This window comes from Erinaceus europaeus, chromosome 15 (assembly GCF_950295315.1).
Source record: "Erinaceus europaeus chromosome 15, mEriEur2.1, whole genome shotgun sequence".
Classification (NCBI taxonomy): Eukaryota; Metazoa; Chordata; class Mammalia; order Eulipotyphla; family Erinaceidae; genus Erinaceus; species Erinaceus europaeus.
In genome coordinates this window covers 78,531,855-78,556,772 of record NC_080176.1, presented here as the reverse complement: position 1 = coordinate 78,556,772, position 24,918 = coordinate 78,531,855, and the positions used below count along the sequence as shown (strand labels likewise).

At 40.5% G+C, this 24,918-nt stretch overlaps 1 protein-coding gene and 1 pseudogene across 3 annotated transcripts; one reads left to right on the top strand and one right to left on the bottom strand.

Annotated features, from left to right (window-relative positions):
• SERPINB11 (serpin family B member 11) lies at positions 1-24,918 on the bottom strand. 3 transcript variants are annotated; one of them, XM_060173983.1, is made up of 8 exons: positions 24,787-24,918; positions 19,337-19,523; positions 13,413-13,463; positions 12,900-13,028; positions 10,675-10,792; positions 5,204-5,346; positions 3,902-4,057; positions 1-699 (listed from the first exon to the last, which is right to left on the bottom strand). In XM_060173983.1, the coding sequence occupies exons 2-8, from the start codon at positions 19,502-19,504 to the stop codon at positions 256-258; spliced, it is 1,209 nt and encodes a 402-aa protein (XP_060029966.1). In that variant the 5' UTR covers positions 19,505-19,523; positions 24,787-24,918; the 3' UTR covers positions 1-255. The 3 variants fall into 3 exon arrangements, with proteins under 3 accessions (XP_060029966.1, XP_060029965.1, XP_060029967.1); XM_060173982.1 differs by lacking the exon at positions 24,787-24,918 and adding an exon at positions 20,508-20,550; XM_060173984.1 differs by lacking the exon at positions 24,787-24,918 and adding an exon at positions 20,512-20,532.
• On the top strand, positions 7,342-7,416 carry LOC132533298 (small nucleolar RNA U3; annotated as a pseudogene).

The window sequence follows — 24,918 nt, the reverse complement described above, 5'->3', positions numbered from 1 at the left end:
TCTAATCTTTCCAATTTTATTCTCATAGATCAAGTCACCCAACTACTACTCAAACAAGGTCTCAAACATGAGTGTCAAATGGGGCGGGGAGGGGGGAGGAGAAATGACTATTTTGGTAAATACACCTTCTCCCATGATTACTGTAGTGTGCTCCAACTCACAGAATGAGCTGTGAGATATCCTAGACCCATGGTGCAGATGAGTAAACCAGGACAGATGGGCATGTGAGGTCTCAAATACGTTCAGTCATAATTTTTATCTTTCTGTGACACTAAATGGCTCAATCCCATTACCTGAGGGAGAGACAAGTTTGCCACAGAAGAAAATTGTATTGGTGTGCACGTGCCTTATGAAGAACAGAAAGGGGTGATCTGCCACAAACTGGGTTTTCATGGGGAGTCTTTTCACAACGAGACTATCCCCAGTGGCCGACGTTGCCTCCGTGCCCTCTTCATTGACATCCACATAGGACTTGTGGATGACTTTGGACAGAGACAGGCCCTTGGCTGGTGATATTCCGGTGAGGTCAGCTTTCATCTGGTTGAAGACATCTGTCATCCCCAGGGATTGTAGCAGGGAGTTGAGCTCATACTTGATTTCAAGTGTGAATCTGGGAATATGAACTTCAACTTCCCTCTCCCTCAGACTAGAAGAACTGGTCCACTCATGAAACGTCTTCACATTGAGCTGCTTTTCTATCTGAGAGGAAAGACACAGATGAGCCCAGGGGAGTCAAATATATGTCCCTTGCATCTATAACGGAGCAGAAAAGAAAATCTATTTCTTGTGACAATACTTTAAACTGGTTTTGGTTTTGGTTGTTCTTTTTAATTACCACCAGGGTTGTCAATGGGGCTCAGTACTGGCACTATGAATCTACTGTTCCCAACATCCATTTTTAACTTCTTCTTCTTCTTTTTTTTTTTTTTGCCTCTAGGGCTATTGCCGGGGCTTGGCGCCTACACTATAAATCCATGGCTCCCGGAGGCCACTTTTTCCATTTTGTTGCTGTTGTTATTGTCATTGTTTTTGTTATTGCTGTTGTTAGATAGGACAGAGAGAAATCCAGAGAGGAGGGACAGAGAAAGATGGAAACCTGCAGACCTGCTTCACTGCTTGCAAAGCACCTCCCCTGCAGGTGGGGAGCCGGGGGACTGAACTGGGATCCTTACACCAGTCCATGTGCTTCATGTCATGTGTGTTTAACTTTCTGTGCTACCTCCCAGTCCTCTTAACTTTTTTTAATTCGATAGAACAGAGATAAATTGAGAGGGAAGGGGAAAATAGAAAAATAGACATCTGCAGACCACCTGCTTCAGCACACCCAAGTGTCCCCCTTGCAGGTGAAGAGCAGTGGCTCTAACTCAGGTCCTTGCACACGGTTACGTGTCCACTTAACCCAGTGCACCACTGCTGGCCCAAAAACCTTAAACGTTTCATTTGTGGCTGACTTGTCGTAGCCCACAGTGCTTTAGATAAAGTTTGACTTGCTTACTCTCAGATTCCCAGGAGCATGGTCCCAGAGGTCGTGTAATGGCTAGAGTGCTGAATTTGCAGACACGAGGGCCCACGTTTAATCTCTGCCAGCAAAGGTGTCAGAGTCATGCTTTGAGTCTCTCTCTTTGATCATTAAGTGAGTGAACAAATACTTTTTTTAAAATAAGGGGAAGCAATTACAGAAGCCAGACCTGCCACCTGCTGCAACACACAATGGCCCTGGGTCCATGTTCCCAGAGGCATAGAGAATGGGAAAGCTATCAGGGGAGGGGGTGGGATATGGAGATTGGGTGGTGGGAATTGTGTGGAGTTGTGCCCCTCCTATCCTATGGTTTTGTTAATGTCTCCTTTCTTAAATAAATTAATTTTTAAAAAAAGAAAAAAAATGCCAAGATCTGGAGGGTCAGGCAGTAGCCCACTGGGTTAAGCACACATAGTGCAAAGTGCAAGGACTGGAACAAGGATCTGGGTTAGAACCCCCAGCTCCCCACCTTCAGGGGGGAGGGTCACCTCATAAACGGTGAAGCAGGTCTGCAGGTGTCTAGCGTTCTCTCCCCGTCTCTGTCTTCCCCTCCTCTCTCCATTTCTCTCTGTCCTATCCAGCAGCAACAGTAACAGCAACAACAATGGAAAAATGGCTGCCAGCAGTAGTGGATTCAAAGCATGGCCTGGAACCCAGAAAAGGAAAATGAAAAAAAAAAAAATGCCAGGAGTTGGCCTTGAGACAGTGAAAAGATTTATCTGGGGATATGCCAACCTTGAATATAGCACAACACACTTGAGCAAATTTAGAGATGACTATCAGAATTTGCTGCCATTTTGCCCCTTCCCGTGCACACAGACCATCATCTGCCCCTTAAGCTTCCCATGATCCTTTGCTTTCTTTATCACTCTATATAGACCTCAGGCCAGGGGAGATATCTCAGTGTTAAAACACAAGGTTTACGTGCCTGAGACTCCAGAGATCACAGGTTCAATCCCCAACACCATCACAAGCCAGAGCTAGGTGATACTACTCTCTCTCTCTCTCTTTCTCTTTGTTGTCTCTCCCTCCCTCCCTTTCTCCACCCCTCCCTCCGTCCCTCCTTCTCTCCTTCTCCCTTCTTTGTTTTTGTCCCCATCACAATTAAAGCACACCTTGTGTGTCCTGACAGGTAACATAGCAATAAAAGTCTGGACTCAGAAGTCTGTGAGCCTGAGTTTGACTTCCTGGCACTGAATATGCTACTCTGATATCTCTCTCTCTCTCCTGCTGTCTCTCAATCTACTTTCCCTCATGAAATAAATCAGATACATCTTAAAAGACAAATAGCTGGGAGACGGGTGGTAGCACAGCGGGTTAAGTGCAGGTGGCACAAAGCAAGGACCAGCTTAAGGATCCCAGTTCAAGCCCCCGGCCTCTGACCCACAGGGGAGTCGCTTCACAAGCGGTGGAGCAGGTCTGCAGGTGTCTGTCTTTCTCTCCCCCTCTGTCTTCCCTGCCTCTCTCCATTTCTCTCTGTCTTATCCAACAACAACAAAATCAATAATAACCACAACAATAAAACAACAAGGACAACAAAAGGGAATGAATAAATAAATATTTTTTAAAAGGACAAATAGCCAAATCTTGAAAAAAAAATAATGATTCTAAAATAAAGTATAGAGGCTCTGGACAAAGTATAATGGTGACGCAAAAAAAAAAAAAAAAAAAAGACTTTTCATGCCGAAGTCTCCAAAGTCTTGAATTTAATCCCCCAGCTCCACAGTAAGCCAGAGCTGAGCAGTGCTCTGGCCTATCCCTCTCTATCTTTTTCATTCAAAATTATAATTTAGATAAAGTTTAAACTCCAGCCTGAGTAGAAGCTGTGTCTTCACCATGTCAATTTATCATGTTCGTTAATTACTGGCACCCAAAAATATCTGCCCTCCTCTCTCGCCAATCCTTGTCTCTTGAATATTAGCTTCTACACAGTGAGTAATCAAAACGTTTTCCTTCTCTCACTGAGCAAATGATGCTCATTTTATAGTTCTGTGTGACTCAGTCACTACCATCATTATCTTCTCTGCCTTTAAAATACTGCCATCCAGCATTAACAGCACAGACCGAAAACTTCATGAGTGGTAGACAGGAACAGAGTAGCCCTACAGAGAACTCCAGGTCTCCAGAGGTCTGTGGTTTCTTTCTCTGTGACAAGACTCCAGCTCCACAGAGAAAAAATAATCATCTTGCACCTCATTTCACTAATGTCATGGGGTACATAGTGTTGTGCGCGTGTGTATGTGTGTGTGTATGTGTGCGCATGTGTGTATGTGTGTGTGCATGTGTGTATGTGTGTGTATGTGCCTGTGTGTGCACGTGTGTGTGCGTGTGCATGTGTCTGCACATATGCTTTTCTGAAACATTAACATCCTGTAAATTTACCTGTCCCAGACTAGCTGTGCCGACGGGAAGCAGAATCACCATGCTTAGCTTCTTGTTCACATATGGTAGCTCAAGCACTTGCATCTGTGGGTCCTGGATGGAGGCTAATCTAAACTTCCCGGTCTGATACATCATGTCCACAGTTACACTTTTACCCTGTTTTTTAACGGAGCAATGAGATGGCATGGTTACATGTGTGTGCCATATGTCCACATGCCAGTCTTCTTGCATAACATAAGCACATATGAATACGCTAAAAGCATAAACAAACTGGACTTTTTTTGTCATTTTCCTTTCCTAAAGGTCATAAATGTTTATTTCAAAATATGGCACTTTTTTGGAACCAGACCAGCTCACATAACATATACCATGGCATGCATTCATCCTACCTGTGGAGGGTAACACAGCAACAATTCTGCCCTCAGATAAAGTGAGTTTCTACCTATGATTATGTGTATGGAAATGGTTATCACAGAATCAGTTCCTTTTTTTAAACCAACTAGAATCTCTTCAGGAGAAGAATACAGGTAGCACGGATGTGTTCACAGAGACAATATCAAGTATCTGCATAGAAAGAAAGCACATGTGTGGCTTTGTATGTTAACTCTCTTTTCAGCCACCAGGTTCCAGACGCCAGCATGATGCCAACCAGACTTCCCTGGAGAGACAGCCCCACCAATGTGTCCTGGAGCTCTGCTTCCTTAGAACCCCACCTACTAAGGAAAGAGAGAGACAGACTGGGAGTGTGGATTGACCCATCAACGCCCATGTTCAGCGGGGAAACAATTACAGAAGCCAGACCTTCCACCTTCTGCAACCCTCAATGACCCTGGGTCCATGCTCCCAGAGGGATAGAGAATGGAAAAGCTATCAGGGGAGGGGGTGGGATACAGAGTTCTGGTGGTGGGAATTGTGTGGAGTTGTACCCCTCTTATCCTACAGTGTTGCTAATGTCTCTTTTTTTTTTAAATAAATAGAAAGGAAGAAAAAGAGAGAGAGAGAGAGAGAGAGAGAGAGAGAGAGAAAGAGAGAGAGAGAAGGCACAAGCAGGAAAACAGTGGGAACAGAAGTGTTTTCTTCTCTGCCAGTGCATCCCCTGCTTGTAGACTCATAGGATGTGTTCCATGACAAAGACTGCTGTCATTTCAAGAGGAAAATTATAAAGAAAATGTTATAGAAAGAGCTATTAAAGTAACCTACAGGGACCTACTGAGAGGACTTCCTATCAAGTTTTCCATATTGTTCTTAAATTATTACTGCGGTCTCCAAATTTTATCAGCGATGTGAAAATGGAATGCTCACCTGCCCTAGATGAAAAGGAGTTTTAATTGTCTCTTTTTTCTGAAATTTGTGTTGCCATTGTCCTTTGAAGTATATGGCATTCACCAGGACCATCACACAAGAAGGTTCAATTGTTCCCTTTCCAAAGAGGTTTGTGATTTTTCCTTATAATAGAGAAACAGAGATAATGTATTTGAAATTGACATTTTTATTATTTTTAATATTTATTTATTTATTTATTTTTCTTCTTGTCGCCCCTTGTTGTTTTTTATTGTTGTTGTAGTTATTATTGTTGTTATTGATGTCCTTGTTGTTAGATAGGACAGAGGGAAATGTAGAAGAGGAGAAGACAGAGAAGGGGAAAGAATGACACCTGCAGCTTCACTGCCTGTGAAGTGACTCCCTTGCAGGTGGGGAGTCGAGGCTTGAACCAGGATCCTTAGCCAGTCCTTGCGCTTTGCGCCATGTGCGCTTAAGCCGCTATGCTACTGCCCGACTCCCTAGAACTGACATTTTTTATAAGAGTTGGATAACCACAAGAAATGTGGAGTCATCTCCTTTGTTGTTGGCATCTCTGGGGGCTTCCACACTCTGGAGTGACTGTTACAAACAGAAAAAAAGAAAAACAAATCAAAGACCAACAGAGTCTATAGCACTGAACCTGCAGATTCAGAAATGAAAAGAGACAATTCCTTGTCTTCAGTCGTTATTATGATAATGCAAGGCTAACATGAGCAATTTTGTGCTACCTGAAAATCCAGAAAAAGTGGACAAATACCTTGAAAAAATATTCAGAAATGTAGACAAGAATAAACATAACTATATAACTATATAACTATAATAAACAACTAACTCTAGAGACCTGGTGATGGCAACACACCTTGCTGAGCACACATGTTACCAGGAGCAACGACCTGGGCTCAGACTCCTGCTCTCCAACTACAGAGGGGAGGGAAGCAGGATTTCAAGTGTCTTTCTCTCTCCATGTCTATCTCCTCCTCTCTTCTCAATTTTTCTCTGTCCTCTCAAAAATTAAAAAAATCAAATCAAAATTTTAAAAAAATGACCACCAGGAGCTGTGAATACGTCCTGCAAACAAACACTGAGCCCCAGCAATAACTCTAGTGGCCCAGTAAATAATAAGAATAATAATAACAACAACAACAACTCTCTGAATACATTGATATCACAAAGAAAACACCCAAAAGTCCAGGAGGTGGGTTAGTGACTGAAGTTCTCAACTTGTCTTGCATGTGGACCCTAGATTCGGCCTTGAGAAGCACAAAGGGAGCCCTGTGGACAGCACATGAGTCCTCTACTGTCGTTCCATGTCTCTATTCTCCGTCTCTTCTCAGTCCCTCCCCCAAGAATACACTTTGTTTACACATTAGTCCAAGGAATCTGCTTGGCTGTTTCATGTTGGCAAGCCTATGGTTTCATTCCCTGACCCTGGACTAAAAGGGCTTAACAATAAGGTTCAGAGAGATATTCTCACCAGGTATGGGCCTTCCTGGCCATATGCACAGCCTAGTTATGAACCCTAGCACCACATGAAAGGTGCTATGGCACTAGAGGAAGCTCCAGTACTAAGGTCTCCCTCCTCTAAATGAAAAGGCAACCTGGCACAGTAGTAAAGTGCATGGGTAAGGTCAGCTACACACATATATACACAGAGACACATGCATAGACATGCTTTTATAAAAAAATTGGGGGTCAGGTGGTGGCACACCTGGTTGGGTACACATGTTACAATGTGCAACAACCCAGATTCAAGCTTCTGGTCCCCACCTGCAAGGGGAAAGCTTTGTGAGTGGTGAAGCAGTGTTGCAGGTGTCTCTCTGTCTCTAACTTCTCTATCACCCCTTTCCCTCTCGATTTCTGCTGTCTGTATCCAATAAATAAATAAAAATTTTAAAAATTATAGAAAATATAGGGTGCCCTAAGACTCACCAATTCTTTCACATAATGATAATAATTAATAATCATAAATCACACCTTTCTAACATAGACTTTTTTTTCCTTTTTTTATTTCTTTATTGGGGAATTAATGTTTTACATTCAACAGTAAATACAATAGTTTGTACATGCATAACATTCCCCAGTTTCCCATATAACAATACAACCCCCACTAGGCCCTCTGTCATCCTTCTTGGACCTATAAGACTATACTTTTAGGGATCATTTCTATAGTTTGTTACTAACATAGACATTTTTTAAACATGAGAAAGACGGGAGGGGGCTGGGGAGATACTAACATAGACATTTTTTAAACATGAGAAAGATGGGATGGGCTAGGGCTGGGGAGATTTGAGCCCCACACTCTCCACCTGCAGGCGGGTGACTTCACAAGTGGTGAAGCATGTCTTCCTCCCATTTCCTCCTTCTCTCTCAATTTCTCTCTGTCCTATCAAAAAAAAAAAAAAAAAAAAGGACACAGGAGCAGTGGACTCAGTGGACTCAGTGGACTCATAGTGCCAGTACCAACAATACCCTAGAGCCAAAAAAGAAACAGGAAATAGTTCTTAACTAGTTTCATGAAGTAGACATAGTCTTAACAGCTGAACTTTTCAAGAATGGAAAACTAAGACCGAACACTTTCATGAGAATAGGTGCAACATTTCTAAGGAAAGTATTAGGAAATCAAATCTAGCACTTTACCAGAAGAAAAGCATATAGAACGATCACGTTCAGTTTGTCCTAGGATTAAAGGCTGGGTTAACACTAAAATACATCAAGGGGCCAGGCAGTGCTGCACCTGGTTGAACACCCATGTTAAAATGCTCAAGAATCAGAGTTCAAACCCCCCGCCCCAGTTCAATTGAAGACCATCGTCAGTTTGACAAGAAAAGAAGCAAGAATGGTACCCGGTTTGATTACATTTAGAAATTTTTATGTTATTTTAGAGAAACTAAAATAATATAAACAATGATTATGTAAATTCAGCAAATACATAAAAATCCCATTATACAGTCTGATGTCAGTAACAAATGCAATTCAAAACATATAGTGCCAGCTAAAATTCAATAAATATCTTTCAGATCCAGAAGCAATTTGTCAAAAGTTTGTTTAAGGCATCAACATAGAATCATGCAAATCGTTACGGAAAATTAGAGGACATGAATAAAGGAATATAAATTTCATTGAATTGCAAATGGAATATTATGAATAGGTGTGTTCTCTTCAAATCAGCAGCATTCTAACTAGATTTTCAGCTGGTCTGATTTATGAAAATGATAAGCTGATTTTATTGTCACAAACACAAATAGACAAGTAGAAGGGAATGATGGATCCAGGACTTGACTCACACATACATGACCATCTGATCTGTGCTCACGTTGACATTGCAGCATAATGCTCAGAAACCCTCTTGTCAGCAAATAGTCCAGGGGGAGTGGAACGAATTTTTTTCTTTTTTTTTTTTCTAGTGCTGGCTCTGCAAATCCACTGGATAAGAAAAGGCCCATGCAATAACTCTGGTTAATATAATAACCAGCTTGTTTCCAAAAGGTCTTTGTAAAAGATATGGGAAAAATTTCCGTGCTGGCACTATGAATCCACTTCTCCTGGAGGCTGTTTTTTTTTTCTTTTCATTTTATTAGACAGGACAGAGAGAAATTGAGAGGGGAAGGAAGATTAGAGAGGGAGAGAGAAAAATAGGCACCTGCAGACCTGCCTCACCACTAGTGAAGGAGTAGAAGGGATTTCTAAATGAATCTTCTGTGTATTGAAACAATAAGGCTTCTGAGAGATAGTCTACAAAAATATTTCCAAAAGCAAATCATAGACAGAATATTTGTTTTAAAGTGTGACAAAGCAGTGACCACAGATAAAAAGTTCAATGAAATTGTTTCTTTTGAAATTAGGAATTTCTATTCATCATAGGCACCTTTAAGAGATGGAGAACTCAATAGACATATGACAGAATCACTTGTGACAACATATCAAGTAAAGGCCAAGAACTCCTGTTCATTTAAATGAAAAAATGAATATGGTTAAGATGTGCAAAATATTTAAACAAAAACTTCACAAAGGGTGATATGAAGCATGTAAAACTTTCAACCATGTAACCCATAAGGGAAATAAGAATAAAACAAAAAGACTCAAGTTAAGGAGATGTTGGGAAAGATGAAAAACAAAAGGATAAGTTGCTTAAAAAGATCACCTTATGAAATCTTGGCATCAGTAACTTTGATTACCTGCATATACCTTATAATCAACTCCATTCTGAGGTGTATAGTCAACAAATTTGCATAGAGTATACGTGCCAAAGTGGTGATTTTTAAATAGTTCATAAATGTACTATCCGTGATAAAATCAAACTAAAATATCCCAACTGCTTATATAAAACATTACAATGTCCAGCTATATTCAAAGGCAGTGAAAAGATAGACATCAGTGAAAAGAAACAGGTCACTCAGGTTATAACCTAGATAAATCTCAAACAATATATGACCTAAAAAAAGAAAAGTAAACACCTGCTTTATGATTTCACTTATGTAGGATTTCAAAATAAGTAAAACTATCAAGCAAGAAAAGAAGTCAGGGATGTCTTTTTGGTGTTTGTTTGTTTGTTTGGAGAGAAAGGGCTTACTTTCAAATTGTGCAACTTTGATTTCAACTTAACTACAGAATGTACAACACCCGTAGAAAACAGCAGGCTGTTCTTTTTTACCTAAAAGTCACTTGGCTTATTAGATCACTTAAATCAAATGGTTGGACAGGAATTGTATGTTATTTATTTTATTTTATTTTATTTTAAATGCCACCAGAATTATTGCTGGGGCTTAGCGCTGGCACTACTAATCCACTGCTCCTGGCAGTCATTTTTTCCATTCTAATCTGTTTGATAAGACAGAGATAAATTAAGAGGTCAGGGAGAAGTAAAGAGGGGGAGAAAAAGAGACACAGCTGCAGACCTGCTTCATCACTCATGAAGCATCCCTCCTGAGGGTGGGGAATGGGGACTTGAATGTGGTAATAGTTGTGCTCACTCAGGCGTTCCCCTACCTGGTCCCCCTGTACAGGAACTTTTAAATGTCCCTCCATGTCCTCTACTGTTGACCTGCCTGGATCAATTTCTGGACCTCACCCACCTTTCTTGTTCTCTCTGACCCATGGAGTTTTGCCTGGCTAGCTTGGCGGGAGAGAGAGAAGACCAGGGACTCATGGCTGAGTGGTACGCAGTTCAGTCTTTATTCATGTGGAATGCAGCACGATCTATGCTATCTCTAATCACAGTCTTGTCCTTACAGGTCCAAAGAGGATATACATAGGATAGGGGGTGGGGAGAAGGGAAAAGCGGGAACCAGTGAGGATTAAACCAATGCCCTGGAGGCAGAGGGGTGCTTAGTTAACAGTGGTTATGTAAACAGAATACAGTGCCAAGCAGGGGGGGATTAAACCAATGAAACAGAAGGGGAAGCAGAATTTAGAAGCATACCAACAGAGTTTATCAACAAGCATTTAAAGACATGTCTGTGATCAGTTCTTACCATTAGTCTTACTTTCAACCCAAGCATTGATGATTTTTCTTGCCTCTTCCGGGGACTGTTCAAAATCAACAGGTTGCAGCCTGGCTTGGTATAGTTGCTCAGAACAACTTAAATATTGCTGTAAGAGAAAGAGAATAGGTGTGCAACGATAAAATATCAGTGTGAGGAAGACATTTGCCCAACATATCAGAAATCATAATAAGCTCAAAATAACAACCACACACATTCCTAATGAAAGAAATCGACCTCACCAAATAAAGCAAAATGTGATGTTCAGAAATGTCTAGTTGCTTGTTGTTTTTTTTTTATCTATCATTGGTAGTCTATGTTCTAAAAGATTCAAAGCAAAATGATAAATTGGAATACAGTGCCTACCTTTACACTCGCTTTCTATTTTTCAAACAGGAGCATCTGTTTTGGTGTTGGAGACTAGGAAACTGATAACCAGAGTGACTATGTGGTTTGTTCACTTGAGGTCTAACAGAAGTTCAGGTCTCCCCAAGTTCTGTATTAACCTCCCCACCAGTCACTATACATAAAATGAATGATCATAACATTTTCTGATGCAGACAATTAACATTTTTCAACTCTCTATAAAATGTGGAAAAAATATCTAAAATAATTCACTATTAAATGTATCTATAATATATTAATATGCATCATAATAATACATTATCCAAGTTACATTCGTGTGCAAGTTAAAAAGTAACCCAACACTCTTTTAAAAGAAAAGAAGAAAGGAAAGCAGGAAAGGAGGGAGGGAAGAAAGAAGAAAGACATAAAAAAAGTAAAGAAAGAAGGAAGGAAGGGAGGGAGGAAGGAAGGGAGGGAGGAAGGAAGGAAGGAAGGAAGGAAGGAAAGAAGGAAGGGAGGGAGGGAGGGAGGGAGGAAGGAAGGAAGGGAGGAAGGAAGGAAGGAAGGAAAGAAGGAAGGGAGGGAGGGAGGAAGGGAGGAAGGAAGGGAGGAAGGAAGAAAGGAAGGAAGGAAAGAAGGGAGGGAGGGAGGGAGGGAGGAAGGAAGGGAGGAAGGAAGGAAGGAAGGAAGGAAGGAAGGAAGGAAGGAAGGAAGGAAGGAAGGGAAGAAGGGAGGAAGGGAGGAAGGGAGGGAGGGCCTAGGCCTCTGTTATAACCAAGTTCCCTCACCCAACTTGGTCCCCATGTAACACCCTAGAATCACCAATGATTACCACCTATGGTTTCTAGAAATGGGAACTTCCCACTACCTCATCCCCAAGAGAGCAATATTCCCAACCTAGAAGTAGAAATGACTTATTCAAAGTCATGCCTAAATGGGAACAGAACTCAAATCTCTTGAATCCCACTGCGGAGAACATTTCCCTAACTCTTGCAACATTACCACTAAAGATCATGGAATATAAGATGAGAAATATATTTTGATTTTCTTTCTGACCTATAAAGAAGAATTGTATTACTTTCTTAGGGCTTCCTACCTGATTTTGGCTGTGGGCAATTTTTGGTGATTCTATACACGTGCAGTTTTTACATAGTTTTTCGTAACTCAAACTGGAAGTAATAAGATCATTTTATTGAAACTCTAGATCTTCTGGGTTTATTTTTTCTCTCGACCAGGGTCTTGCTGGGGCTTGGCACTGGCACTATGAATCCACTGCTCCCGGCAGCCTTGTTTGTTTGTTTGTTTGTTCTCTATTTTATTTGATAGACAGGGAAATTGAGAGGGATGAGATAAAGAGGGAAAGAGAAAGACAGACACTTGAAGACCTGCTGAATTGCTCCTGAAGCTTCCCCCTGCAGGTGGGAAGTAGGGGCTGGAACCCAAATCCTTGGTTACAGTAATGTGTGTGCTCAACCAGGTGTGCCACTGCCAGGCCCCCAAATTTACTTTCTTTTTTTTTATTGTTGTAGTCATTATTGTTATTGCTGTCATTGTTGTTGAATAGGACAGAGAGAAATGAAGAGAGGAAGGGAAGATAGAGAGGAAGAGAGAAAGATAGACACCTGCAGACCTGCTTCACCGCCTGTGAAGTGACTCCCCTGCAGGTGGTGAGCCAGAGGCTCAAACCGGCATCCTTATGCCAGTCCTTGCGCTTTGCACCACGTGGGCTTAACCCGCTGCGCTACCACCTGACTCCCCAGATTTACTTTCTTAAAGATGAATGCCATATGACTTTTCTCACTACTTACTTTATGGTGTGAAATCTAGAGAATGCCAAGAAAACTGCTCACCAACCTTCCAGATGGACTTACCTGATTAAATGCCTTTGTCTTTGACCCATAGATTCTGTTGGCAATGTTGAGGGTATAGTTAGAGTTCGGCTGGCTGATCTGAGAAAATATACCTCCAAACCCTGAATGCATCCATGCTGTCTTATTGCACTGAAGCACAGTAAACAAAGAACGGTGTATTACATTGCTTGATTTCTTACCATGGGAGATTTATAAATAAACATGAAAACAATGACTAGCGAGCAAGGTGTTGGCCTCTGAATAAAGGACAGTGAAGACTAACAAGGACTTGAAGAGTTTCAAGCATTTTCCTCCAGCATTTTTATATAGCACAGTACTCTGGGGATTTTTGTGACACTGAATTTCAAATTGTGTGCAGAATGGTATTGAGACTGTCCAAAATATTAAAGGAGTCAAGAAAAGGAGCTATCACCCAAACCCTCGTGGGTCAAACAAGGACACTACCACCCATCCTGGGCCAGTGTCTCTACATATTGGAGAGGGCATGAGGACTCATCAGTGATGCATGCTTACTTCAGATAAGCCTGATTTGAATGGTTCTGCAACGTGATTCAAGTGAAGCACCTAGAAGAAATAAAGAAGCATCCATTTGAATCAGGACCAGTGCAAAGTTAATAAATGCTAACAGTTACAAGTAAGGTTATTAGAGAGCTGAAAGCTGAAATAGCTGAGCTAAGAATACAACTAACTGAACAAGCTAAAACAGTATCAGAACAGAGTAACAAAATAGATGAACCCCAGAAAACAGTAGAGGGGAAAGAAAATAGGATAAATGAGGCTGAAGACAGAATTAGCAAGATCAAAGACAAATTAGAGACAACTAAAAAAGAAGTAATAGGTGTCAAAAAAAGATTAAGAGATACTGAAGACAACAATAAAGAAATATGGCATGACTTCAAAAGAAATAATATACAAATTATTGGCATACCAGAGGAAGAAAGAGAGGGAGGGGAAGAAAGCATTCTTCAGGACATAATAGCTGAGAACTTCTCTAATCTAGAAAACATAAAAAATATAAAAGTTCAAGAAGCCCAGAGGGTCCCAAACAGAATTAACCCAGACTTAAAGACACCAAGACACATCATATTTAGAATGAACAGGAATAAGGATAAAGAAAGGATCCTGAAGGCTACCAGAGAAAAACAGAGTCACCTACAGAGGAAAGCCCATTAAGATTAGCAGCAGACTTCTCCACACAAACACTACAGGCCAGAGGAGAATGGCAAGATATCTACTGAGTGCTCAATGAGAAAGGCATTCAACCAAAACTACTGGATCCTGCTAGACTGTCATTCAGACTGGATGGAAACAGAAAACCTTCTAAGACAAGAAAGAGTTGAAAGAATCAACTATCACCAAGCCTGCCCTCAAAGAAGTTCTGAAAGATCTCCTATAAACAATCAGACCACCATAAATATACCATAGAACAAAAGCACTCTAAAAATCTACAAGAATAATGTTAAAATAGCTTCAATATTTGATATCAATAAAGGTCAATGGCCTGAATTCACCTATAAAAAGGCACAGAGTAGGAAGATGAATCAGAAAACACAACCTAACAATATGCTGTCTACAGGAAACCCACCTAACCCAACAAGAAAAACATAGACTCAAAGTGAAAGGATGGAGAACTATCATACAAGCCAACAGCCCACAAAAAAAGGTCAGGAACAGCTATTCTTATATCTGACATGATAGACCTTAAAATAAAATTATAAAAGATAGGGATGGACACTACTTAATGCTCAGAGCATCAGTCAATCAAGAGGTCTTAACAATTATTAACATTTATGCACCCAGTGAGAAACCATCTAAATACATCAAGCATCTACTGAAAGAAATATATTAACTACAGAAATATATTAACAGCAACACAGTCATAGTAGGGGACTTCAACACCCAACATTCTCAGCTTTACAGATTATTCATGGCAGAAAATCAATAAAGACATGAGGGAGCTAAATGAGAAGGTAGATAAACTAGAACTATTGGACATTTCAGAGTTATTCATCCCAAGAAACTGGAATATATATTTTACTCAAGTCCACATGGGTGATTCTCAAGGATAGACCATATGTTAGGCCACAAAGACAGCATCAGAAAATTCAAGAGCATTGAAATCATCCCAAGCATCTTCTCAGACCACAGTGGAATTAAACTAACACTTAATAATCAACAAAAGATTAGTAATAGTCCCGAAATGTCGAAGCTCAACAGTACACTACTTAACAACTACTGGGTCAAAGAGGAAATAAAAGAAGAAATCAAAATGTTTCGAGAGTTCAATGAAAATGAAGACACAAGCTATCCAAATATTTGGGACACAGCTAAGGCAGTAGTGAGAGGGAAGTTTATAGCCATACAAGCACATAGTAGGAAACAAGAAAAAGCACAAATAAACAGCCTGGTTGCACATCTTAAAGACCTAGAAGAAGAAGAACAAAGGAACCCTAAAGCAACCAGAAGGACAGAAATAACTAAAGTTAAGGCAGAAATCAATAATATTGAAAATAAGGAAACCATACAAAAGATCAACGAAAGTAAATGTTGGTTCTTTGAAAAAGAGAACAAAATCTACAAATCTTTAGCCAGACTCACAAAACAAAAAAGGGAGAAGACCCAAATGTATTAGATCATCAATGAAAGAGGAAATACCACAACAGACACTGCAGAAATTCAGCATATCATGCGAGACTTCTATGAACAACTATATGTCCAAGCTAGAGAACCTGGAAGAAATACATGATTTCCTAGATACCTACCAACTTCCAAAATTAAGTAAAGAGGAACTAGATAACATGAACAGGCCCATTACAGCTAATGAAATTGAAACAGTTATCAAAAACCTTCCCAAAAATAGAAGTACTGGACCAGATGGTTTTACAAATGAATTCTACAGGGAATCAGGATGTAGGGCAGCGGGTTAAGCGCAGGTGGCACAAAGCACAAGGACCGGCATAAGGATCCCAGTTAGAGCCCTGGTTAGAGTCACTTCACAAGTGGTGAAGCAGGTGTTCAGGTGTCTATTTTTCTCTCCCCCTCTCTGTCTGCCCCCTCTTCTCTCCACTCCTCTCTGTCCTATCCAACAATGATGACAACAATAATAACTACAACAGCAATGAAAAACAACAAGAGCATCAAAAGGGAATAAATAAATTAATTTAATTAATATAAAAAAAGAATTCTACAAAACCTTCAAAGAAGTAATATCTCTACTTATAAAAGTCTTCCAGAAGATTGAAGACACTGGAATACTCCTTTCAAGCTTCTATGAAGCCAACATGACTTTGATACTAAAAGCAGACAGGGACGCAACCAAAAAAGAAAACTACAGACCAGCATCTCTGATGAACATAGATGCTAAAATATTAAACAAAATTCTATCCAACTGGATACAGCAGTATATTAAAAAGATTGTTCATCATGACCAAGTGGGGTTTATCCCAGGGATGCAAGCTTGGTATAATATATGTAAATCAATCAACGTGATCCACCACATCAATAAAAGCAAGACCAAAACCCACATGGTCATATCAATAGATGCAGAGAAAGCCTTTGACAAAATACAACATCCCTTTATCAAAACACTACAAAAGATGGGAAAAGATGGAAAATTCCTGAAGATAGTGGAGTCTATATATAGCAAAACTAAAGCCAACATCATACTCAATGGTGAAAAACTGGAAGCATTTCCCCTCAGATCAGGTACTTGACAGGGCTGCCCACTATCACCATTACTATTCAACATAGTGTTGGAAGTTCTTGCCATAGCAATCAGGCAGGAGCAAGGAATTACTACTACTGCTTTTACTACAGCAACAAAAACAATAAAATATCTAGGAATAAACCTAACCAAAGAAGTGAAAGACTTGTATACTGAAAATTATGAGTCACTACTCAAGGAAATTGAAAAAGACACAAAGAAGTGGAAAGATATTCCATGCTCATGAGTTGGAAGAATTAACATCATCAAAATGAATATACAGAGCCATATACAAATTTAATGCTATCCCCATCAAGATCCCAAGCACATTTTTTAGGAGAATAGAACAAATGCTACAAATGTTTATCTGGAACCAGAAAAGACCTAGAATTGCCAAAACAATCTTGAGAAGAAAGAACAGAACTGGAGGCATCACACTCCCACATCTCAAATTGTATTATAGGGCCATTGTCATCAAAACTGCTTGGTACTGGAACATGAATAGATACACTGACCAATGGAATAGAACTGAGAGCCCAGAAGTAAGCCCCCACACCTATGGACATCTAATCTTTGACAAAGGTGCCCAGACTATTACATGGGGAAAGCAGAATCTCTTCAAAAAACAGTGTGGGAAAAAATGGTTTGGAAAATGCAGAAGAATGAAACTGAAGCACGATATTTCACCAGATCCAAAAGTAAATTCAAAGTGGATCAAGGACTTGGATGTTAGACCACAAACTATCCGATGCTTAGAGGAAAATATTGGCAGAACTCTTTTCCACATAAATTTTAAAGACATCTTCAATGAAACGAATTTAATCACAAAGAAGACTAAGCATAAACCTAAAGGACTACATAAAATTAAAAAGCTTCTGCACAGCAAAAGAAACCACTACCCAAACCAAGAGACCCTTCACAGAATGGGAAAAGACCTTTGTATGCCATATATCAGACAAGAGGCTAATAACCAAAATATATAAAGAGCTTGCCAAACTCAACAACAAAAAAACAAATAACCCCACCCAAAAATAGGGAGAGGACATGGACAGAATATTCACCACATAAGGCCGATCCAAAAGGCCAAGAAACACATGAAAAAATGCTCTAAGTCTTTGATTGTCAGAGAAATGCAAATAAAGACAACAATGAGATAACACTTCACTCCTGTGAGAATGGCATACATCAGAAAAGGTAACAGCAGCAAATGCTGGAGAAGTTGTGGGGTCAAAGAACCCTCCTGCGCTGCTGGTGGGAATGTCAATTGGTCCAACCTCTGTGGATAACAGTCTGGAGAACTCTCAGAAGGCTAGAAATGGACCTACCCTATGATCCTGGAATTCCTCTCCTGGGGACATATCCTAAGGAATCCAACACACCCACCCAAAAAGATCTGTGTACACATACATTCTTAGAAGCACACTTTGTAACTGCCAAATCCTAGAAGCAACCCAGGTGTCCAACAACAGATGAGTGGCTGAGCAAGTTGTGGTCTATATACACAATGGAATACTACTCAGCTATTAAAAATGGTGACTTCACCATTTTCAGCTGATCTTGGTTGGACCTTGAAAAATTCATGTTAAGTGAAATAAGTCAGAAACAGAAGGATGAATATGGGATGATCTCACTCTCAGGCAGAAGTTTAAAAACAAGATCAGAAGAGAAAACACAAGTAGAACCTGAACTGGAGTTGGTGTATTGCACCAAAGTAAAAGACTCTGGGGTGGGGTGGGGGTGGGGTGAGAGAATACAGGTCCAAAAAGGATGACAGAGGACCTAGTGGGGGTTGTATTGTCATATGGAAAACTGGGATATGTTATGCATGTACAAACTATTGTATTTACTGTCGACTGTAAAACATTAATTCCCCAGTAAAGAAATTTTTAAAAAAAGAAAAAAATTTCAAAATAAAAGTAAACAAGAAATATAGTTCAAATAATAGCATGGTATGCAAATATCCTAGTTGTTATATGGCATTCTTCTAGACTTCTCATAGCAATAAAAACAAATATGCCATGATAATGGAAAAATCATTGCATATTAATTTATATAACTGGAAGATCACACTCTTTCTCTTAATCCTAGTTTCTCCATCTGTAAAAGGGTTTTAACTAGGCTGTCCTTCAAAGAGGCGGCAGTGGCCTTCAAATACATTAATACATGATTTCTAAAACATGTCATCTTTTAAAGTGTCATTGAGGTCTTTTGAAATTTAAACTTTTAGAGATCAAGAGCAGCACCATACCTCCATTCTCTGCCATTTATCAGTCACTGAAAGATTGATTTTGAGTAATACTGATAGTAAGGAAGAAACTACGTACTGTATGTGTTATGTCCTCTACACTGTTATATTCTGCTATAAAACACTATTTAGCACTGGGGAAATGCATAGTAAAAATTTTATGCAAAAGTCTTTTATACCTGAGGCTCTGAGGACTGAGGTTCAATCCCCAGCACAAACAAAAGCCAGAGCTGAGTAGTAGTCTAGTCTCTCTCTCTCTCTCTCTCTCTCTCTCCCTTTCTCTCTCTTCCTCATTAAAAATAAATAAAAATATTTTAGAAAAAAAGCACTTTTTAAACCATTTTTCAAGAAACATCACTTGCCCAGATATGCTTTCTCTTTCACAAGTCTGTGGCACTTTCTTGACATAATACATGTAAATCATGTAGTTGGGGGGGAATATGCCTGTGAGACTTCAGGCTCTGGAAGAATCTTTGCTGCATCACAGACCTTTTCTATCTGTGCCGCACTGTTCCCTCTGGCTCCAAAGAGGACCATACTAAGAGCATAAAACATAGTCACTGGGGAGAAGAAGACGTTCTCTTCTATGCCATTACTGTTCAGTTCTTTGAACACATCAAGGCAAAATTCATTGTTTGCTGTGCTGAAATTATCCATTTTCTATTCCAAGCACCACCTAAGAACAAGAAGGAAAAATATTTCTGAGTGTAATTTGGAAGTATAGATCATACCCAAAGTTCACCTGTAATATTTCATAAATGTAATAATCTAAAGCACATTTTGTGAAAAATCGCATACTCTCACCACGACTTCCGAGAAATTAATAAAAGAGAGTGTATTCACGGTAGTTTTAGAGTCTCATGAATAAAAGACATGCTATTTATTGTAACCCACGATTCAAAAATACTTCAAAACTATCATTTGTGTGAACTTAAACAATAAAGTGCAATTGTTCTGGACCAAAAGAGCAGAAGAAATGGGATCTTTGTTTTCTTCACCTAAGACACTCCTAAACCTGGAGTTTGTCCAGAAAGGTCTTGAGCTACAAAAGGCCAGCCAAACAAGATGCTTTTCCCCTCAACTCCCCATCTTAATAGTTCACAGGGACAACACCTACACTCTGGTCATTTTTTCACAAAAAAAATGCAGAAAAATAAAAAATGATCTAAGCCTATGAAGTAAAATTGGACATTTTCTGCCTGATTTTAAATATTGGGTGGGTGGACGGGTACATGCATGGTTGGTTGATTTGTTGGCTGGATGATTGGTTGGTTGGTTGGTTGGTTGGTTGGTTGGTTGGTTAGTTGGTTGGTTGGTATGCTGAAAGAGAGAGAAACCAGAGCACTGCTTTGATGTAAATGGAGCTGGGGATTGAAACTGAGGTCTTGGTTTGTAAAGCATTTTCTTGACCCACTGAGTCATCTCTCTGACTATTTGCACACTTCAGTCTCCCTGATGGGTCCTTACTTTCTGTATCCTCTATGAAAGTCAGACAATAATAGCAAATATAATGTGTCTCATGAAAGAGAACAAATCCCTCCCTCACAGGGCCCAGCTATGCTGTAAGAATCTGGGTTTAATCAAAGACAACTTGCTACATGATGATAGTCTGAGGCTTACAATTCTACATCTCCCCAGAATATTTGTTTTCACAACTCACCCACCAGCATTTATTTTTCTCAGCTCCACAAACACATTTTGAGAACCTCTCCCCGTGGAAAGCTGCAGATAAAGAAGGAATGAAGCATGACTCCTGGCTTCCAATAGACTTCACTCTTCAGGAGATTTATTCCCATCAAGTTCCCACTTCCTCTAGCTCCCAGGTCATCATCATGCACCACACCATGCACCTCACCGTGCACCACACCGTGCACCTCATCATGCACCACACCATGCACCTCACCGTGCACCACACCATGCACCACACCATGCACCACACCGTGCACCTCACCATGCACCTCACCATACAACTCACCATGCACCACACCATGCAACTCACTGTGCACCTCACCATGCAACTCACCATGCACCACACCATGCACCTCACCGTGCACCTCACCATGCACCTCACTGTGCACCACACCATGCACCTCATCATGTACCACAACATGAACCTCACCATGGACCTGACCATGCTACTTCTTCCCAGTATCTTCTGCAATATCCTGATCACAGTCTCAACTTCTATGCATCCTAATGCACCAGGATTCAAAAGTCAGGACACTTCTTTTCTGATAATCAGGTGGGTGGTCTCATTCAAACTCAAGTTATATACCCTGATAAACTTTTTCAATTACATAGTTTTCAACAGACATGTGTTTCATTATTCAGACATTCAGGCAATGTTGATTTTGTTAGTGTTGACAGAAAAGAAGCATAAAAATGCCAAACATTGTTGGCTTAATCTAAACATACCTGCATTACTTATTATAAACCAGTATGTGTTGCCAATTGACTTGTTCCTTGGCATTAAAATGGAGCACTTAAAAAATCCCTACATTTTCTTGAGCCTGAATTCAAGACTCAGCAGTCCAACTGCCTACTTAACCTCCATTCTTGAGTGCCCACTATATATCTACCCCCTTTTTTAAATCTTTACTTATTGGATAGAGATAGCCAGAAATCAAGAGGGTAGGGAGAGCTAGAGAAAGAGAGACACCTGCAGTACTGCTTCACCACTCACAAAGCTCCCACCCCCTGCAGGTAGGGACCAGAGGCTCAAACCCATGTCCTGGGCATCGTAACATGAGATCAACCAGGTGCACCACCACCCAGGCCCCCCTACTGTGTATGTCAACCAGAAATCCAAAAATGGAATCTCAGTTTCCTAGTTTTTTTTCTAGCCTGCTTTCACTACAACCATCATCTCTGTCCCATTGACCCATTGGCTCAGTGAAACCTTAAAATTATCCTTAAATATTTTTTCATTCACATCACAATTCATGAAACATACAGTTTTGTATGTCTCCAAAAATATTCACCATCTGCCTACTTCTTACCCTCTCTGTTTCCCACCCTGGTCAAAGCAATCAAGTCATCCCCTCCCTACATTACTGAAAGAGTTCCCAGCTACATTTTCCTAAACCAGACCTTACCTTCTTCCATTATCTTTTTAATACAATGTAGAGTGATCTCTTTGAAATGTCAAAGTGAGTCAGAAAGACAACTCAGCATTAGAATACATACATGAGGTCCCCAACATTCCAAGTTCAGCACCTGACACCATCGTATATCAGAGGTATTTCTCTGGTCTCATTCACAAACATAAATAAGTCTTTCAAAATTTAAGAATGGTTGTGGGCAGGCAGTGGTGCACCTAGTTAAGCACACATATCATAGTGCTCAAGGACCAGGGTTCGAGCACCTGCTCCTCACCTGCAGAGGGTCGGCTTCACAAGTAGTGAAGCAGGTCTGAAGGTATCTATCTTTCTTTTCCTCTATCTCCCTGTCCTCTCTCTATTTCTCTCAGTTCTTTTTTTTTTTTGTAAGATATTCTGCATGGAGAGTTGGGCAGTAGCGCAGCAGGTTAAGCGCACGTGGCACAAAGTACAAGGACTGGCATAAGGATCCCAGTTCGAGCCCCCAGCTCCCCACCTATAGGGGAGATGCTTCACAAGCAGTGAAGCAGGTCTGCAGGTGTCTATCTTTCTCTCCCCCCCTCTGTCTTCCCCTCCTCTCTCCATTTCTCTCTGTCTTATCCAACATCAATAACAACAATAATACCTACAATAGTAAAACAAGGGCGACAAAAGGGAATAAATAAATATAGAAAAATTTTAAAAGATATTCTGTATTTACCTGTCAGGATAATTCAAAGGGGGATCTAGATAATTTTAAGATGAGGTTATTTTTATCTGACTGAGAGCTCATATCATCTTTATATCTTCATTTTTTATCCTCCTTCTCCCCCTTCTTTTTCTCCTCCACCTTTGTCTCCTCCCTCCTTCTCTCCCTTCTCCCTTCCCTCCCTCCTCCTGATTTCATGTGAGTCTCTTCAGTGCTCTTTCTGTTGCCCGCTCTTATGATGCATCATAACCAGCACTGATTTTCTCTCTGATCATTTTATTTAGAATATCTTTTCTCTTTCAGGTGTCTTCAGAGGCTCACCAGGGGGGCATATTAAAAATAACTGGTTATTCTATCTCATTCCTCATGCTTCCCTCCTTTTGTGCTGAGAGTTTCTAAAGAAGGAAAGAATTACAGAAATTTCCCTTCAGTGTATCCTTCTGCCTGCTATTAGGGAGAGAACTAAATGACTTCCATGCAACAGAGATGTGTTATCTGGGAGTTTTCATGGGAGAAATACAGAAAAAGAAAGAAATCCAAGGCTACAGCTCTTTGTTAAAAGTAGACAGTTCTAGCAGAACTAATGAGAAAATTGGCAAGAAATCAGGCTTATCAGGAGTTGTGGTGAGGAAAGACGTTACAGAAGGGAATACCGCTGTAAAAAGGAATTTGAGAGTACAGAAGTCTAGAATGCCCTTTTGTGGGAAACCCTCTCCAAGGGTCCTGAAGATTCTCACTTCTTTAGATTTTTTTATTTATTATTATCTTTATTTATTGGATAGAGACAGCCAGAAATCAAGAGGGAGGGAGTGATAGAGAGGGAGAGAGATAGAGAGACACCTGCAGACCTGCTTCACCACTCGTAAAGCTTTCCCCTACAGGTGGGGGCTAGGGGCTCGAAGCCAGGTCCTTGCACATTGTAATACATGCGCTAACCAGGTGCGCCACCACATGACCCTTAGACTCTCACTTCTTACACCCCACCACACAGTCTGACTCATTCATTTCACAAGCCTCTCCACTCAGAATTTAACTTTGTTAGTGCTAACCTCCCCTTCCACAAACCAGCACTGTGTCCTTCAAATTTGACAAGTGTCATATATGATCACTTCCTAGAAATAGTGCAAGCCTCAGAATGGTCATCCACACTCACCAAACTATGAGACTTCCTGCCAATCCACAGATGACACACATGACTCAGGAGACACATCATAAAAGTCATAAAAAGAAACCAAGAACCAAAAAAAATTAAGTCATCAAGTGACTATTCAGTGGAGTTTTGCTATTCTTAAGGACAGAGAAGAGCTCCAACAAGCAAAGACTACAGCCTGTATGATTAGCTCTGTTTTTGAATAAGGGTGTAATCACAGAGCTAATCATACAGGCCCCAGTTTGCTAAATAAAGCAGAGATTCAAAATCAAGTCGGGGGCGTGGTGGTGGTGCACCTGGTTAAGTGCACGAATTACAATGCACAAGGACACGGGTTCAAGCCCCTAGTCCCCAAGCTACAGGGGTCAAGCTCTGCAAGTGGTAAAGCAGAGCTGCAGGTGTCTCCCTGTCTCTCTCCCTCTCTTCTCTCAATTTTTCTGTCTTTATCCAATATAAGTAAATAATGATTGAAAAATAAACAACTCCTTTCAAAAAAATTAAGTCAGTTCACTGAGAGGATTGTCAATGTGGTTATCAATGGGAACAAGTTAACATACTTATCCAAGGGTCAACAGAAGTAAGATTCAGGGAGTCGGGCTGTAGCGCAGCGGGTTAAGCGCAGGTGGTGCAAAGCACAAGGACCGGCATAAGGATCCCGGTTTGAACCCCAGCTCCCCACCTGCATGGGAGTCGCTTCACAGGTGGTGAAGCAGGTCTGCAGGTGTCTATCTTTCTCTCCTCCTCTCTGTCTTCCCCTCCTCTCTCCATTTCTCTCTGTCCTATCCAACAATGACAACAACAATAATAACTACAACAATAAAACAACAAGGGCAACAAAAGGGAATAAATAAATAAAATAAATATTAAAAAAAAGAAGTAAGATTCAGTTAAAGAGCAAACTGCCCCCTCTTTATTTTATTTCACACCAATGCAAATACCACTCTCCTCTGGGTTTCTCTAAGAATCAGCACAGCTGAGATAGTAAAGCACAGAAATCCTTTACCTGTGTCACCTTCAGATGGTGCAGTGAGCAACCTGGCAGGTGAGACTGAAGCTGGTCCCCGGAGAGGAAATATAAAGCCTTTACTCTTCGCCCCTCCCTTTCTATCCCTGTCCTTAGTGAATCAGGTGCTCC